Source organism: Balaenoptera borealis (assembly GCF_965194805.1).
Source record: "Balaenoptera borealis genome assembly, chromosome: 13".
NCBI lineage: Eukaryota > Metazoa > Chordata > Mammalia > Artiodactyla > Balaenopteridae > Balaenoptera > Balaenoptera borealis.
Window position 1 is genome coordinate 9,340,640 of NC_138870.1, and position 20,120 is coordinate 9,360,759.

Below are 20,120 nucleotides of genomic sequence, written 5' to 3' on the forward strand. Positions count from 1 at the left end.
TATTAGAGAAATGTAAATCAAAACTACAATGAGATATCACCTCACACCAGTCAGAATGGCCATTATCAAAAAACCTAGAAACAATAAATGTTGGAGAGGGTGTGGTGAAAAGGGAACCCTCTTGCACTGTTAGTGAGAATGTAAATTGATAAAATCACTATGGAGAACGGTATGGAGGTTCCTTAAAAAACTAAAAATAAGGACTTCCCTGGTGGCACAGTGGTTAAGAATCCACCTGCCAATGTAGGCGACACAGGTTCAAGCCCTGGTCCAGGAAGATCCCACATGGCGTGGAGCAACTAAGCCCATGCACCACAACTATTGAGCCTGCGCTCTAGAGCCCGTGAACCACAACTACTGAGCCCGCATGCCACAACAACTGAAGCTTGCATGCCTAGAGCCCATGCTCCACAATAAGAGAAGCCACCGCAGTGAGAAGCCCACACACTGCAACAAAGAATAGCCCCCACTCGCTGCAACTAGAGAAAGCCCACGTGCAGCAACAAAGACCCAAAGCAGCCAAAAATAAATAAATAAATAAATTTATTTTTAAAAAATACTAAAAATAGAACTACCATATGACCCAGCAATCCCAATACTGGGCATATACCCTGAGAAAACCATAATTCAGAAAGACACATGGGGGTTTCCCTGGTGGCGCAGTGGTTGAGAATCTGCCTGCCAATGCAGGGGACATGGGTTCGAGCCCTGGTCTGGGAAGACCTCACATGTCGCAGAGCAACTAAGCCTGTGTGCCACAATTGCTGAGCCTGCACGTCTGGAGCCTGTGCTCCACAACAAGAGAGGCCGCGATAGTGAGAGGCCCGCGCACCACAATGAAGAGTGGCCCCCGCTTGCTGCAACTAGAGAAAGCCCTCGCACAGAAACAAAGACCCAACACAGCCATAAATAAATAAATAAAAATGAAATTCTTAAAAAAAAAAAAAAAAAGACACATGTACCACAATGTTCATTGAAGCACTATTTACAATAGCCAGGACATGGAAGCAACCTACGTGTCCATTGACAGATGAATGAATAAAGAATATGTTGCATACATATACAATGGAATATTACTCAGCCATAAAAAGAAACGAAATTGAGTTATTTGTAGGAGGTGGATGGACCTAGAGTCTTTCATACAGAATGAACTAAGTCAGAAAGAGAAAAACAAATACTGTATGCTAACACATATATATGGAATTTTTAAAAAAATGGTAATGATGAACCTAGTGGTGGGCCAGGAATAAAGACACAGACATAGAGAATGGACTTGAGGACACAGGGTTGGGAGGGGAAGCTGGGGCGAAGTGAGAGAAGTATTGACATATATACACTACCAAATGTAAAATAGCTAGTGGGAAATAGCTGTGTAACACAGGAAGGTCAGCTCCGTGTTTTGCGACGACCTAGAGGGGTGGGATAGGGAGGGTGGGAGGGAGGCTCTAGAGGGCGGGGATATGGGGATATATGTATGCATATGGCTGATTTCCTTTGTTGTACAACAAAACTAACACAGCATTGTGAAGCAATTATACTCCAATAAAGATGTATAAAAAAAAATGAAACCCTTATTCTAGGTGAAAACCTGGATATGCAGAAGGGAAAGAAGAGTTGAAAAAATTATGTGGATATATTTAAATGGATATTGAGTCGACAAAGTGTTAACAATAAAGTTTCAAATTTTAAAATATATATTTGTATTTGAATTCAAGGGAGCAAATACAGCATAAGCAGTAAATAAAGGTAGAAGGTAGTTATGTCTTTTCACTTTTCGAGAGAGGGTAAAGGTACTAATTTGTTACACTTTAATGAGTTAAGAATTTATGCTGTAAAATGTGGGGCACTAATAACATAATATTTAAAACATATTAAACTGACAACCTCTTACAGAGGACAGTTAAAATAGTTATTGTGAAAGATAAAAAGAAAAAAACAAAAAAAGTGGAGTTCAAAGAAATGGTAGCATTCATCTCTGATTAAGGATAACTATATTATACTTAATTATATATACATACTATACATACTTACGTATAAATAATATATGCAAATATATCTTATAATAATTTAAAAATTATGTTAAATATAAAAGAGTAACTTCCAATTTAAATTCTAAGAATATTTATATTTAAAATAACTGTTCACCATCTTAATGAGAAACTCCTTTAACAAAAGCCTAAAGAAAGAGGAAAGTAAAAAGATGAAAAATATACCATGCAACATAAGCCAGTAGAAAATTGCTATAGTTAGTATACTGTTATAATAGAAGGCAAGAACTGTGTTGGAAATGATGAAGCATGCTTCATAATGATAGATAGAGTATCTAAACTATTAGCAATGTTTTTAAAAAAATCTTTATGTACTTAATAATACAAGTTCAACATAAGTTTGAAAAAAGTGAACTATTACAAATAGAGATTTAAACAATTCTCTCTCACTGCTTACAAACAAGCAGATATCAGTAAGGCTAAAGAAAGATTTAAACTAGACAACTAATCAATACATATATGTAGAACACATACTATATACTAGTATGGACTATTCATATTTTTTTACATAGAAATTTTCAAAAAATACACTATAAATCATATTTCCAAGCATATTCATATAAAAATATAGAAGTGGTGTCACTGCAGTAGCTGCTAGCCAAGTTTGGCAAGTGGGCACTTGAAATGTGGGTATTCAAATTTAATTTTAATTAGTTAAAAAAATAATATTTTAATATTGTTTTCTCATTCACACCAGCCACTTTTAACAAAGATGTAGAATATTTCTAGCTTCACAGAAAATTCTCTAACCAAATAGAATGCTCTTTACTATATGCAGAATTACCAAAAATTTGAAAATCCTTATATGGTGTTAAATTCAGTAATAAATGTCTAAGTAACAGATGGACCATAGAAATGACCACAATGAACATTCAAAATTTTTATAAGAATTACAAGGAAAATATAAAACCAAATGTCTGTCTTGTGAAGTACTGATTGCCTTAAATGCTTACCTTACAAACTAAATAAAACAAACAAAGCAGAAATCCAAGCATGCATCACAAGAAACTAAAAATGGAAAAGCTAAATTTAGGTGAAATTAAAACCAAATGAAGTAGAAGGAAGAAAACAATAAATAGTACAAAATCAAGACAAAGAACAAAATTACAATAGAGAGGAACAACAAGGCCAAATGTATTCTCATTGAAAACATTTCATAAAATTGATAAAAGACTGCTGAAAAAAAGGTGAGGAGAGGGAATCCCTGACGGTTCAGTGGTTAGGACACCGCACTCTCACTGCCGAGGCCCCGGGTTCATTCCCTGGTCAGGGAACTAAGATCCCACAAGCCATGCGGTGTGGCCAAAAAAAAAAAAATTTGAGAAGAAACAAGTCTTTTATGCCTATAATAAATATGGGGATACCATGTGGTTTTTACAGATATCAAACAGATAAAAAAGCAATATTATGAAAACATTTTAGTATCTATATAAAATAGAAAAATCCTAAAATGCAAATTATCAAAATGCAGCACAGCAAATAGAAACCTGACAAATAGTAAACCTAACACATATTGTAAAGAAATTGAGTTAGTTATATAAACCATCCCACAAAAAAGTTCTAGAAGCTCAGATGGCATTGGTAGTGAATAATAACACTTGAAAACGTAGCAGTACTCTTTCACAAAGGTCCACGTAAAAGAAAAGGAAATACTTCCTAATAATAGCCTTGGTAACAACTTGTCAAGTACATAACGTAAATGAAAACTCAGTCAAATCTCTTTGGGAACACAGATAAAGAAAAACTTTATCTAGCTTGACCTAGATATAATATATGCATTGATTTTTTTAAAAAGAACAACACATGATCATTGTGATTTTACTTCAAAATGCAAGATTTGTTTAACATATGAAAGAAATAAAGGTAATTTACTTCATAATCATTATACAGAGAAAACATTTATCATTCCAACTGATGGAAAAATAATACAAATGTAACATCAATTGATTATAAAATTTGTTTGAAAAATGAGAATATTATGGAATTGTTTTCATATGAGAAACTTATGATGAAAGAAACCTTAAGACAAACCTCATATTGATGAAATATTGAAACCTTTTCCTCAAAAATAGAAAAGGATACATATAGAACCTTTACTGTACCTTGTATTCAACATTGGAAATAAAATCCTAGCCTATAAAAATAAGTCAAGAAAAAAATTGCATCTGGAAAGAAGAAATAAAGTGTGATTATTTACAAATGCAATAGCTGTTATATAAAAATCCAGAAGACTATATATTTGAAATGACAGAATTAATACATAAAGTCAGAGAAATCATTGGCTATAAGACCAACATGTAAACCTCATTGTATTACTGTTTACAGCAGCAAAACTTACTAAAAATTTTCAAATAAGGATGTCCTTTACTAAAGCATGAGAGTGAAATACCCATGTATCTTTAAGAACTCAATATAGAAAAATACAAAATATAATAGGGAGAATTTAAAGAAAACCTAATTCATAGAGAGATAAAGCATGATATTGACTGGAAGAGCCAATATTGTAAAGATGACTATCTTTACAAATTACTTTGAAGATTAAATGCAATCCCAAACATAATTCCAGGATTTTTTTTTAAAACAGCTTTATTGAGGTGTAATTTACATGGCATAAAATTTATCCACTTGAAGTGTATAAATCAGTGATTTTTTTTGTTTAGTATATTCGCAGAGTTTACAACCATCAACACTAACAAACTCTAGACAAAAGCTTTCATCACCCCCAGAAGAAACATAGTAACCATTAGCAGTCATTTTCCAATCCTACCTCTGCTCAGCCCTTGGTAACCATCAATCCACTCTCTGCCTCTAGAATAGGTTTCCCTCTTCTGTATATTTCATATAAATGGACTCATACAACATGCGATCTTTTACAAAGGTTGAAGGCCATAAAAATAACGTAGAGTAAAAAAAGCCAGACACAAAAGTCATGATATGTATACTTTTTGGTGTGCATATTATATTTCAATATAATTCATTTTAAAATTTATACAATCATAATATTATTTCCATTTCATAAAAGGTAAAGTTACTCAACAGCATCCAAACTCACGTTTTCTCAAGCTGATGCTTGCAATTATATGTATGTGGGAGCTCACAACTGTCGGATTTAATGCCATCTGAATATAGCAGTGCACAGTTACGTTTATCAGGTGATGAGTCTGTTATACTGTAATGGAAAACAAGGCACAGCCCTATTATATGAGGACAACTCATGAAACAATAGCATTTTCCATGTCACTGTCATAAAAGATATTTTGAAAATGGGTAATGATTTTTTAATATAATTTTTCTTTTTTCAAATTTTTCACCACTCTGCACAGGTCTGTGAACGACCGACAAAGCGCCCTGAGTTTTGTGTGTGTGTGTGTGTGTGTGTGTGTGTGTGTGTGTGTGTGTGTGTTTTATTTATTTATTTTATTTTTGGCTGTGTTGGGTCTTCGTTTCTGTGTGAGGGCTTTCTCTAGTTGTGGCAAGCAGAGGCCACTCTTCATCGCGGTGCGCGGGCCTCTCACTATCGCGGCCTCTCTTGTTGCGGAGCACAGGCTCCAGACGCACAGGCTCAGTAGTTGTGGCTCACGGGCCTAGTTGCTCCACGGCATGTGGGATCTTCCCGGGCCAGGGTTCAAACCCACATCGCCTGCATTGGCAGGCAGACTCTCAACCACTGCGCCACCAGGGAAGCCCCTTATAATTTTAGTAAAAGCTTGTTATTAGGGAAATGGGCTACTGAGTAGCCCATTCTTTAATAATTATATCAACATTTTATTAACTTTCAACATCTTCCTTCATCTTTCTATAATTCAACTAAAACAAATGTTTTAATATTATTCTTAAAATTTTTATTTTTAATCTTTTCCTCCTCTATACAGTATTACTTTTAAAAACTTACCGTAGTTTGGAAGTTGAACCATTTAGCCACATCCATTCATGACCACGGCCTTTACGAAAGACTGAAATCCATGATATAATTGATAGGGACCTCAGGAATTTCTAGCCAAAAATAAAGAATTTTCACTTAAATAGTCGTTATGAAAGCTTTTTATTAATTTTTCAAAGGCAAGTAGTGTGTTCTTTCATAGGATCCTTAGTTTTCTGAACGAAATGAGAGTGTTAGAGTCTCATCTAACACTAAAAATATATTAAAGTTGAAAGTTTTAATATTGCCAAAAACATTAACCAAGGTCTGTACTTTTGATGTAAAATTAACTCAAACAGTTATGCTTAGCAGTTTCACTGTTTTTCTTAGGTTAATAAGGAAAATTCTGATTCATGTAATTCAATTGTTACCCATGTTGTCAAAACTAATATAGCAAGGCTTTAAATGAGTTTTTAGATTCTGTGACATCCATTTCTCAGGATACTGTGACTATATCAATGGATTTCTCTACTATGTTTCTCAGAGTTTCGGTTTTAGAAGGAAATTAAGGGAATGAAATTGAGAAAATAAATGACATAAAAGCCAAAGATTTGGTTTCCTGGGCCTCACACCATTCTTTGACTAGATCAACCCCCAATCACTCTGTTTCTGTGTTGCTGGAATCAAATGGACCAGACAAGGAGTCAGAGACTCATTTCTCTCAGCTGCGCCCTGCTAAGTACAACTGTAAACACGGGAACTAATGAAAGACACAAGTCAAGGAGAACTCTGAAAGGTGAAAAGAGAAAGGTGAAATGGTTTGCGACCCTGGGGTTAAGGAACAACTATTAGGGGCATCTTATATCTGCCACCCAACCGAAGAAAGTGACCTAGGCCTGCTGCTTCCCAACACCCAGCCTAGCCATTCCTCCTCGGTGTTGAGGGGAATCCTGTGGGCAACAGCAGCCAGAGGAAGTGCTTCTCCTCCCCCCCACCGAGAGATACCAGAGTTGGGGAGTAGGGGTGGAGGTGGGACTAACAAAGGGGATCCCATGACTAAAAGTACTGAACCCAGGAAGCCTCTTTATCCCTGAGGGCATAAGACTCCATCTCTACCCAGAGACATTGGATAGATTGGATTTTAAATGTTATATTTACATAATGAGCAGTGGAAATTTACAAACTACACATAAATGCAATAATATGAATGAACTGCAAAAATAGCATATGGGGGTAAGAGGAGACAGGAAGAAAAATGCGTACTCTATGATTCCATGTATATGAAGTTCAAAAACAAGCAAAGAGATTCTATAATATCAAAAGTCAGGACAGTGGGTATACAAGGAGGGTGGAGAAGTGATGAGAGAATACAGAGGAATGGGGCTGCTGTGAAGTGGAAACTTCTGTTCCATGATCTGATATGCAATTACATGGTTCTATACATTTTGTGATCAATATGCAAAATCATGGTGTGTTTATTTTCCTTTATATATTGTAAAATTAAATAGCACAGTTTATTTTAGAAAATAATAGCATTTGTAGAAACATTTTTTTTATGAAAAGCAAGAACTGGAAATTATCAAACGTGTATTAATGGTATAAAAATATAAATAGAATATCATAAAGTTGTATTCCATTGTTTAATGGGACATTAACAGGCCTTAAACAAACTACAAATATGTACAAAAACACAAGTGAATCCTAACAAATATAATATTGACTGAATCAAGCCTTTAACAAAGTGTTTGCAACATTTAATATCTTACCATTTCTTCTTCATTATCTATATAAAGCAGAGTAGAATTCTCAGTAGCACAGGCCATCACACTCTCATTCCATGTTTTTTTTTCAAAATGAGTATAATAGCAATTGTTGGAATATGTAAACCACTCTTTTGGACATTGACCAGAATGACATTCTGAAGAAAGATTGTGAATTATTATCCAAAAACAATTTGAATTTAAAAAAATGAAAATTAACTTCCATATATGCATGGGTATAAATATATACATGTGTATATATATAAAACACATCTATGCACCCTCAAGGCTGGTGCATATAAAACAAACCACACTCATACATTCACAGAGAAGAGTCAATCTCTCACCCCCCAGTTTATGTCTCCATATAAAGCAAACACACAGAAATAGCCACTCTTTACATGGCCTGAAAATCAAGAAATTAAACCTCTGCTTTAGAATAGCAAAATTATTTGTCTCTTATCTTATTACAGAGGGAGGAAATTTGAGCCAAGTGTCAACAGTGGGTATGGTGATCGTATTGTTGCATAGGGAGAAAGCCTCTCCTATAATCATTATTTATGAATATTTGTTGCCCGATTTTGTAATTTATGTTCTACCCCAAAATCTATTCTTATTTTCACTAGCCTAAGATAGAGACAAAATACAAACTGTATTTATATCAGAACTTTGAAAATCATTATGTACCTTTCTGGAGCCTTTTTATCGGAGAGGAGTTATTCTGCTCCTGTATTACAGTAGCTACAAAATTAATCATTATAAAAGTTAATATTGATCTAAATAAATCATAATGATTGTAGTTTCTGAGTTGAAATTTGGTTTATTGCTTAGGATTAGAATAATCTGGAATAAAATTGATTTTACCAAGAAAAATTAAGTAATGAAGATTTGGTTGAAAAAATATTTCAAAAGCCTAAAGGAACAGATCACCACCTCTTATAGTATTTGTTTTAACCAATCTCAAGAATTAATTTGTATTTCTCAATAAGATCTTTCAATCTCCTAAAGCATGCTTTTGAGTTATGAAATCAGAATATACATATACATACTCTCTGTAATTATTGTGTTGTATACTTTTGACAAATTCAGAATAACCATTCCACATTTAGTCTAAATGCATACATTTTAATGAGAGGCCCATTCCATAATATTATGAAGTGTTTAGAGGCACTGACCATCATTAAAGTGTAAAGTTCCCTTACAATTTTTCAAAAATCTACTTACAGGGAGTAAAAACTATCATTGTTACCACACTGGACATCAAAACAAGGCAGATGATTCCCAGAACCCCAGCAATGAGCTTCTCTGGAGGTGATGGTATATCTGCAGGGAAAGAAAAGGAAACACTGAGAAAAGAGTGATGGTGACAGTTGTTTAGAAAGTTTACAAACAAAGGAACCCACATAAACAGGGAGTTATATATATAAACTTGGACCCCAAGCCCATTTCTACCACTACAATCTTTCTTTCAGAATATACCATTGCATTTTCAGCATATATAACGCTTCATGAATTGTTGATCAAAGACTACAAATTACAGCAATGCCAGAATAAAAGTAGTCCTCCAATTTCACAGTAGAATACCATATCCAACTTTAAGTTCTGTTCCTCAAAATGAAAAATATGTGAGCTTATCTACTACTCTTTCTCCAACCTCTGTACCCCAACTGCATATCCTAGAACAGTTCCATCATATGACTATTAAATGTTTTACCTTTGCAGTGGTAGTTCTTGTCATTCCCTCGAAGATTCTGAGAAGCATTTTGAAGATTTAATTCTGCATAGGTTATTTCCTGCTCAGTTATTGAAATGGAACTTTTAGTGCCCTTAGGTTTTATTTGCTGCCTCTTTGAGTTCTTCGCTACCTTCAGTTCTGCATAGGTTACTCCTTGGTTATTCATCTCTGCAGCTGAATTATGTCAAACAGTGTTCTAAGTGTACTTAGGAATGAATGGTATATGTAAGATGAGATCCCTAGTACAGTAAAATGGGCGGGGTAGAGTTTAGTGCTCACTTCGCAGTAGAACAATCTTAAGGCCGGGTTCGAAATTCCTTAGAGCTTTAAACAAGTGTCTCATGGTAGAATACTTTTTTTTTTTAAGATATTCTACATTTGACAACATATTTTTGGTTGAAACAATGAAAAGCAATAAATTAGGGAGGAATAAAGAAGTTCATGACTAATAATATCCTAGTCAGATTCCACAGAAATATTTTAACGCCATTATAATGCTTGTATTAAAATTAAAATGTTTTATTAGAAAAGAGATTCATCTATATTTATGATAATTTTGAAATCCAGTAATGGTTAAAGATAGAGTATTTTAAAGATGGGGAAAGAGTAAGGTTGGCATGTACAACAATTTCCTACACTAAATTACATTATTTGGTGACTTACATTTATTTATTAAAAGTGTTACCAAATGGTCGTTATTTTGAATGGTTGAGGAGTTCTGAGAAAACATTAAAAATTGAGGAAATACTTCATGTATTGGAAAATGTTACATGATACACTAAACTTATACATAACCTAGACAATATTAAAAATAAAACAACAGAAAAAAACTAAAAAATATTTATTTTGCAAAAGTAATTGATAAGTGACTTAATGGCTAAGATGTGAATCCACAAAATAATAAACAAATATAAGTAATTTATGGAAGAACACTGTTAGTTCAAACTTCCAGAAAGATCCTATAGGTGTCAAAGTTAGTAAAGGTCATTTTAGTTGTATAAGTGATGGTAATTACTTATAAAAATTACTTATAAAAATATCCAGATAACATAACTTAATAATTCAGTCAATGGACGCAGTAGTCAGAAAGACCTGGAAATTAATTACGGCTTTGAAACTTACAAGAGTGTGACCTTTAAAAAATTATTTAGTATCTAGTAACCTATTTTACTAATCTAAAATGGAAATAAGAATATGTAATATACAATGCATGTAACACTGAGCACTCAACCTGACACTCATAAGTTCTCAATAAGTATCAGTTTTAATTATTATTTTAGTCACAATTTCTATGTTACTATTTCTAATTCATATCGGTTAGACCCTGTAAAGTAATTTATTAAGCAGGAATGTCTTTAATTAGCATGGTACATCTTTTTTGCAGTGTTTGTTCGATTTTTTAAAAAATTCTTTCATTACTTACAATTAAGTTTAAATTAGCATTTAGGAAGCTACCTCATCCTGATTTTTATTATAAAATCAGGCTGCTTTTATTCAATCTAAGTACAAGTATGAGGAATTATGTTTGGCTTTTGTTATGCAATGAATTCCTTCCCAAGACTCTATTTATAAAGGTTGAGCAAAATATATATTAACAAATTATTATACAAAAAACCCACCTTCTACTGATTATAAAATCCCAAACTAATTGTTCCCTGTCATGATGTCTGTGGGTTTCACTTAATATTATATTGATTAACAAACCCAAATATGCAAGTGCATATGCAATTGACTAACTTCCTACAGACAATAAATTGAATACTTTGAGAAATCTTCCAACATATTTCATGTTTTATGGTTGCTTTTTACCCTGAATTATTTTAAAAAACACAAATGTTCTACTTTTATTTTCTTGTATATTAATTGTACCTCACTTGCATCACATTTAACATTTGTTATTTCCCACTAAGTGAGGTGGTCTAGTAGAGAGACAGGAGAGGAGGGACACATACCTTCTGTTGGCCAGAAAGTCGTGCATCCTTTAGTGGGGAGGTCAGGTTACTCTCATAAAAGAGGCCTGCTATAGCTGGGTAATAAAAGGAGAAATTTAAAGACATAAATCTAGGACAAGAATAAACAATGTCTGTGACCTCCACAGACTGCCCTGTGAAGGCTCAGAGTGAAACAAGAGTGGAAAAAGTTGATTTCTCATCAATGTGTCACTTTAGGTTTGAACAGGAAATTCTCACACTTAGGCTATTTTGAAGACAGTTTACCTCATCACACACCTCCAGAAAATAGGAGACTTTGGGCTCCAGTTGAAAGGACAAATGGACCTCTAAGTGTGTCATTTAGATTTTCCATTTTCAAATGTCTCTGAGAAATTGTTTTCATATTCTACAAGATCTGAGGAGATGGCGGCTTAGCCACCCTGCAGTTATCTTGTTTCCATCTCAATCACAAACACTGCAAACTTCAAATACCTCAAGTTTTACTTTTAAACTAGGTTGCTAAATCTTGGCAGTACATACACTGTTTCTTCATATCGATTATTATTTCATTTCTATTGTCATGGAAGAAATTCTAAAAGCCATAATCCCATTTTCAACAAGTATTTAAGGATATTTGTCGCTAATTATCCTGAGGAATTTCTACATTCTCAACCATACTCTACCTGGCACAAAGTCCATCATTTTCAAAATACCATCTCTATTTCTCTGCCCTAGTTCTTACATTCCATTTTATTCTTATTAAATAAATAATTTAATCTGCAGATTTCCTCTGATAAAAACAAATGACCCTTGAAAGGATAAAACACAAACAATATTAAACTGTATCACCATGACATAGGTGGAAATATTAAATAACTACTCATTATATCATTCATGAATTCATCCTCCAATCATGACTAGTTGTCTATATTATACTAGGAATATTTGATGTAATGACATAAACCCAAGTCAAACTATGCAGTTCAAGAAAAGGCAATTTTTAAAAATATCACCTAACCAAACAATGGGAAGGGGAGGAAAAGAAGGCTTAAACCACAAGATAAATGGCACATGCAAATGAAAATGACAAGAAAGTATGGGTAGCAATACTCATACCAGACAAAATAGACTTTAAAACAAAGTTCATAATGAAAGACAAAGGACACTATATAATGATAAAAGTATCAATACAAGAAGAGGATATTACACTTGTTAACATGTATGCACCCAATATACTTAGGAGCATCTAAATATATAAAACAAACACTACAGACATAAAAAGAGAAATTGATGGGAATACAATAGTAGTAGGAGTCTTTAATACCCCACTGACATCACTGGACATATCTTCCAGACATAAAAAACAATAAGGCAAAGGAGATCCTAAATGACACAATAGAACAGTTGAATTTAATTGATGTCTACAGGACGTTACATACAAAAAAACCATAATACACACTCTTTTTTAAGTGCACATGGAACATTCTCAAGGAGAGACCACATAGTAGGACACAAAACAAGCCTCAAGAAATGTAAGGGATAGAAATTATTTCAAACATCTTTTCTGACCACAACTATATGTAAACAGAAATCAACCACAGGAAAAAAATGAGAAAAAAAATGATTACATGGAGACTAAACAATGTGATACTAAAAACCAATGGGTCAAAATGAAATGAAAGAGAAAATCAGAAAATACCTGGAGTTTATATATATAAACTTGGACCCCAAGCCCATTTCTACCACTACAATCTTTTTTTAGATACTTTTCTCATGTAGGTCATTACAGAGTATTTGAGTAGAGTTCCCTGTGCTATACAGTAGTCCTTGTTGGTTATCTATTTTAAATATAGTAGAGTGTATATGTCAATCCCAAAGCACTAATTTATCCCTCCCCCCCTTATCCCCTGGTAACCATAAGTTTGTTTTCTACATCTGTGACTCTACTTCTGTTTTATAAATAAGTTCATTTATACCCTTTTTTTTAGATTCTACATATAAGCAATATGGCATGATATTTGTCTTTCTGTGTCTGACTTACCTCACTCAGTATGACAGTCTCTACGTCCATCCATGTTGCTGCAAATGGCATTATCTTGTTCTTTTTATGGCTGAGTAATATTCCATTGTATATATGCACCACATCTTCTTTATCCATTCCTTTGTTGATGGCCATTAAATAAAATGTTTCAAATAATGTATGGACCCACTTAAGCAAAGGCTGTGGAGAAAGGTATAAAAATAAATATAAAATTTTCTCATAATTACACAATACATAAATAACTTTTTTATGCTAACTCCCTATTATGCTTCTTTTTACTTCCTTTTATGAATTTATTTTTTATTTTAATATAAATGGCATCATACTGTACACAGTTTTATATTCTAAATATTTCCCTTTAAATAAAAGTATCTTTTCATTATAAGTAGGATTTTAAAACAAGAATTTTGTAAGGTACATACTATGTCATTATATAGACGTAACCTATTTATTCAAACATTTCTTAATGTTGGATTTAGGGTATTTTTTATTTCACTATTATGACTTTTTGTAGTGATAACTTCTGTAGTACATGAATTATTGACTTAATTTTGTTCATTGCTTTAGTATAAAAACTTTTTAATGTGATGGAATTCAAAAGATGTGAACATCCTTCAGTCTCTTGACTCAGATTACTATTTTGTTTTCCAGACTGGTTGCTACAAATTACACTACCAACAGCAATGTATAACCAATGTGAAATATCCATTAATTTATATAAATTATTATTACTATGATTAATTATCACATTTTTGAAATGTGATCTTTAGGGTATGATTTTTATTTTGGGTATTTGTAGTTCTTTTGATTACAGAGCAGACAAAATTGTATGTGTATGTGTGTTGGCTCCTTTTATTTTCTGCTCTGTAAATTTTTCATTCTTTACCTAGTTTTCTTCTATGGTTGTTTATTTTTTTTCCATTCTATTTTCAAAGAATATTGAAAAATTTGAGAACATGAAAAAAAATTTTGAGAACATGTTTCAAAAAGTCACATGAAACATGTATGTAAAACATAATGGTAACCAATTAACATAATAATATGTATAAGAAAAATATTTTGAAATATTCAATATTTGTGTTATAGAATTACTAATTATCTAGACTTCAACACAAAAAATACCTGAGGTACGTAGATTAATTCTATAATCTGGGAATAATTATAGATTAATTTCATTAAATTTTCTGTCACTTCACAAACTTCTTGTGTTGCCATTTAACATGCCACTATCCAAAATACCCTTAAGTTTTCCTTTCATTGGGAGATTCCCCACCCCCTACCCCCGCAGGCAGAAATGAGTTTACTGCATTAGAAAAAATACCAAAGAAAAACAGCAAACACCTCCGTACTAGACACAATTATTAGTTTGACTTCAAGGGCGAAAAGGAATCTCAAAGGTACAAACTTTATTTCTGGGAGGGGGTCGCGGTCTCATCCCTCCCCCTCCTTCCCTGTCCCTTTAAACCAATGGACCTCTATGGAGGTGTCCACCTGTGGGATACAATCACGCACATCTTCCTTCTCGCTCTGCTTGCCTGCGCACGCCCGTGTGGAGCTAGCTGGTCACGGCGAGCAGGCTCCTGAGGCTCTGGGATAGACAGAGAACCGTGAGGATGGGGTTGGGGGGGTTCCTAGCCTGAGACCAGGTTTCCAGTTAGTGATGGTGGGGCTAGGGTGGGGGAGGGAGGGCTTACCTTCCTGCAGAGCTGAGAAGACAGCTTATTCATCCCTCCTTCTCCCCCCACAAACCCTAAGGCACAGGCATTGGCACAAGTGGCTGTTGCACATGAAGGGTGGCTTTCAATGGACCAAGTGACTCAAAGTCTCTCAGGGGAGCTACTCAGGCTAACTTCGTGGTACAGCCCTGAGTCTGGAGGTGACTAGTGGAAGGAGAGAAATCAGCTGAGCCTGGATGTGGGAGGAGAGAGAAGAGAAGGAGCTTGTGATGCACTATCCAAAATACCCTGGAGTTTTCCTTTCATTGGGAGATTTTGCATATCTTTTTATTTTCTGTAATATTTTCTATTCAGGACAAATTTTTTTTTTTTTTAATTTTTACCTTTTGGTCTCACCACACAGCACGTGGGGTCTTAGCTCCAACCAGGGATCGAACCCACGCCCCCTGCACTGGAAGCATGGAGTCTTAACCACTGCACTGCCAGGGAAGTCCTTATTCAGGACAAATTTTAGAGAGAATCATAATAACATTCCATTTTTTATTATAGGTTTAGGTATCTTTTTTCTCTTTTCTCTCTCTTCAATATAAACTGTAGAATTTTTCAACTATTTGGAAAATTATTATCTGGTGAATAATAGACAATTTTTGGAAAGAGTTTTTATCTTTACTTTTGTTATTGTTGTAGAGGTAAAAGGTTTTTCTGCTAATGTACCTGAAAAGTATTGAAAATGAGCTAGCATTTATTAGTCCATTATAATTTTAATAGCAATGTAACTTTACTTTTCATTTTTGCAAACCTCAGAATTTTTTTATATCTTCAAATTGAAGAAGGACCAGGTTGCAATTAAGAGGCAAGTCCAACTGATGTTTAACTGTATTTCAAGAAACAGTAAAACTGCAATAATTTACCTATCTATCTAATCTTTCTATCTATAATTCTTATGTGTTAAGGTTATTTGGGTAAAATTATGTTCATTTTCTAAACTTGAACTAAAACAAATAATAAATACCAAGTCCAGAGAGGTAGGACTGGCTATGAGATGATGCAATTGAAATTCTCAAGCACCAAGTGGCTTTTAATCCCTCTGAACTGCATGCTGAACCTCTGCCTCATTCTAAGTCTGGTTATACTCATAATTGTATTACGGTTATAACAGTTCTAGGTATCACAGCCTGCAGAGCAATAGCCAAAGGAAAAAAGAGACAAATTTTTTTCTCTCCCTCTCTTTATTTTTTTAAAGTAAGGGATTCTTTCCTAGAAGCCACCTTTCAGACTACCTTTATGTCTCATTGGTAAAAATTCAGTCTCATTCTAAATTTTAAACCAAATCACTGGCAAGATGAAATGGATGCTCATCATTGACTTAGGCTAATATCTGGAACAGAATAAATGTTGGAGAATCAATCAATATGAAAACTGAAGTACTTTAATCTATTTAGATGTGAGAAAAGACTATAATTTTTCCTAGATAGGTAAGCAAAGTTCCCAGCTCCATTATTGAATGATCCTTCCTTTTAACCTCTGAATTGTATGACAAATTTATACCTTTTTAGAACAACTACATGTACCATTTAGTTAATTATAGAATATAGTTTATACATATCATGTATTATTCTAGATATACTAAGTAGTCAAAAGAAGTTGAATCAGAAAGCAAAAATACAAAAATCTTACTACAATATGGTGTATTTTACTCACTAAAGATCAACTTTACTGATCATCATTTATCTCCATCTTGGTTTTGCTTTTGTATTATACTAACGTAGAATTTTAGACTCAAAAATTAAACTTGAGATGGTCTCTTCTAACCTCTCATTATTTGTATGAGGAAATTGGAATAGTTATTTTCTTAAGGTAGTAGAATTAATTTGTGGCATGACAAGGATTATAACTGTCCCCTCGATTCAAGTTCAAAGTTCTTTTAGAGAATCTTGAACTCACTTGTTTTATGGGATTCTAAATGTTAAAAGATTATGAGTCTTAGACTATTCGTACCTTCCTAAAGTAGCTTGAACCTTTACTGTTCCACTGAAGTTTCAGGGCAGATTTGGCTCCACATTCTTGGAATATCCATCCATACCTTGCTGGAGAGAACATATTTGTCTCTGTCCTAACCTCTACTGAGTGAAATGAGAAAGAAAAATCTTGTATTTATTCAGAATCTTTTTCTTCTTTAAATTTATTTATTTATTTTTATGGAGAAGACAGAGGTTATTTTATATTATTGCGGAAGTGTAGATGAGGGATTATATTTTTGATGATACATATATATGTACATATATATGTGGATTTTGACTAAAGACTGTCACTTATTAGTTGTTTGATCTTGGGAACCTTATTTACATTATTTGAGGCTCAATTTCTCTCATTTATAAATTGAAAAATAATCACTGTGTAGGGTTGTTATTAGAATCACAAGTGATCTCTTTCCTTGAATCTCATGGTTACTGCGTTTTTTTCAAAATCTAAGATACAAGTCATAAACTCCAGTGACAAGAAGGTTAAAGGGACAAGATAAATGAATGATAGGCTCTGATATAATACAATATGGCAGTTTGGGGAATTTGCCAAATTAGAGTGTGTGTGTGTTTGTGTGTGTGTTCTTCTCAAAAAGGGTTATTGTATTTGGTGTCCCAATATGTTTGCCATTTGAGTCTAATACAGGTACTAAGTGATAAGACATATTTTTTTTTCAAGAGAAGATATCAATCTGGATTTTTGTATGAGTGTAAAATATATCAATTTCTAAAATTTGGCAACTAATTAAATTGTTTTTTAAACAGCCTGAAAGCTTAAATAACATGTTGATAAGCTATCATGGACCATTACTTAACCATGTAGAAATTGTGTTCTAAAAGTACCAGAAAGAGAAATTTTAAAAATCATTCTTTCTCATATTCCCAAAGAAATGGTTATTTTATTTTATTTTTCCAGATCATCTTGGTCATTATTCATTTAGCACTCTCTATTAATTCATGATGAATATGTTACCATTTTTCAGTTGAATTAATTATGCCTTATGAAACATAGTAAAGGATTCTTAGTGTGTTCTTTGCTTATAGCCTTCAAAAATGAGTGAGAAGAGAGTGTCATACATGAACCAGAAATTCCCCTATTCAAAGAAGGATAAAAGGTATTCAGCTGACAAAAAGAGAGGTAAATACTTTTTTTCTGTATATTTAGTTGTTTACTGAAAACAATGTCAAGTAAGAAAAAATGAAATCGTAACAATCGTGTCCATATATTTGTTACCTTTTATGTCTGGTTTTTGATATATTAAGGGGTGTATTTAAATGCAATATTCAATGAAATTTATGATCAACTAAATAGTGATATTAATCTGAAACTTTTGAATAATTTCAATTTTGCTCTAATTCTGAAGGCTTTGCTCATTATATATTTTGCCTTTTGATTTTGTACAGAATTTCCATAGCATATTGTTGCAGGAATCCTGGGATTAACATGTTTTTCCCTCCTGCTGGCAACCAGAGGCTCAGGATATATATGTGAGTATCAGGTACACATATTGATTATGAGAGCAATGAGCCAGGATTAAAAATGAGATACTATAACTGCTGAACTGTTGTTTAACTTTGTAAACTATAAAGTTCTGTAGAAATGTTAGATTCATGATGGTATTGACCATGATATTGATGATGATGTTATTATTTTGTTATCATACAGTTCTTATGCCACACAAAATAGCTGAGATTACACAAAAATTTTACTAAATAAAGTGTCTTTTACATATCTATTTGAAATTATTTTTCACATAAATTGGGATTTGCCATATGGCCCAAGAACTGGAGAATTTTATTTGACTATTACACTCCTTATCTTACTGCAATACTTCATTACAAAGAAGAATAAATTTGATATCTTTTTTATATGATTAAAATTTAAACCATGGAAACAACCTAAGTGTCCATCGACAGATGAATGGATAGAGAAGATGTGGGGGGCTTCCCTGGTGGCGCAGTGGTTGAGAATCTGCCTGCCAATGCAGGGGACACGGGTTCGAGCCCTGGTCTGGGAAGATCCCACATGCCGCGGAGCAACTAGGCCCGTGAGCCACAATTACTGAGCCTGCGCATCTGGAGCCTGTGCCCCGCAACAAGAGAGGCCACGACAGTGAGAGGCCCGCGCACCGTGATGAAGAGTGGCCCCCACTTGCCGCAACTAGAGAAAGCCCTCGCACAGAAACGAAGACCCAACACAGCCTTAAATAAATAAATAAATAAATCCCATTTAAAAAAAAAAAAGATGTGGCACATATATACAATGGAATATTACTCAGCCATAAAAAGAAATGAAATTGAGTTATTTGTAGTAAGGTGGATGGACATAGAGTCCGTCGTACAGAGTGAAGTAAGTCAGAAAGAGAAAAACAAATACCGTATGCTAACACATATATATGGAATCTAAAAAAAAAAAAAAAAAAGGTCATGAAGAACCTAGGTGCAGGACGGGAATAAAGACGCAGACCTTCTAGAGAATGGACTTGAGGACACGGGGAGGGGGAAGGGTAAGCTGGGACGAAGTGAGAGAGTGGCATGGACATATATACACTAGCAAACGTAAAACCAATAGCTAGTGGGAAGCAGCCACATAGGACAGGGAGATCAGCTCTGTGCTTTGTGACCACCTAGAGGGGTGGGATAGGGAGGGTGGGAGGGAGGGAAACGCAAGAGGGAAGAGATATGGGGATATATGTATATGTATAGCTGATTCACTTTGCTATAAAGCAGAAACTAACACACAATTGTAAAGCAATTATACTCCAATAAAGATGTTAAAAAAAACAAACAAACAAAAATGTGTTTGCTAACTTTATTTAATAAATTAATATTAATATGAGCTCTCATAGGGAGAATACTCACTCCCAAGGAATCTGTGGGTGGTGAATTTTCCTCACTTTGAATACATTTAAAAGTTGAAAATTTAACTAAAGTATTGTGAGTGCAGTAAAAAAAAATAAAATAAAATAAAAAACTTTAGCAATAATTTATAAAATTTTATAAAGGCAACAGAATATTTTGTACTTTTTAAATTAATTAGGATTCAATA

General features: G+C 33.7%; 1 protein-coding gene across 1 annotated transcript; it reads right to left on the bottom strand.

The window, feature by feature from the left end:
- Nucleotides 1-1,434: 1,434 nt before the first annotated feature.
- Nucleotides 1,435-20,118, bottom strand: LOC309608597 (NKG2-A/NKG2-B type II integral membrane protein-like). The gene is made up of 6 exons (XM_082348889.1): nucleotides 9,382-20,118; nucleotides 8,892-8,990; nucleotides 8,355-8,408; nucleotides 7,674-7,825; nucleotides 5,941-6,041; nucleotides 1,435-5,217 (listed from the first exon to the last, which is right to left on the bottom strand). The coding sequence occupies exons 1-6, from the start codon at nucleotides 9,566-9,568 to the stop codon at nucleotides 5,097-5,099; spliced, it is 714 nt and encodes a 237-aa protein (XP_082205015.1). The 5' UTR covers nucleotides 9,569-20,118; the 3' UTR covers nucleotides 1,435-5,096.
- Nucleotides 20,119-20,120: the final 2 nt, after the last annotated feature.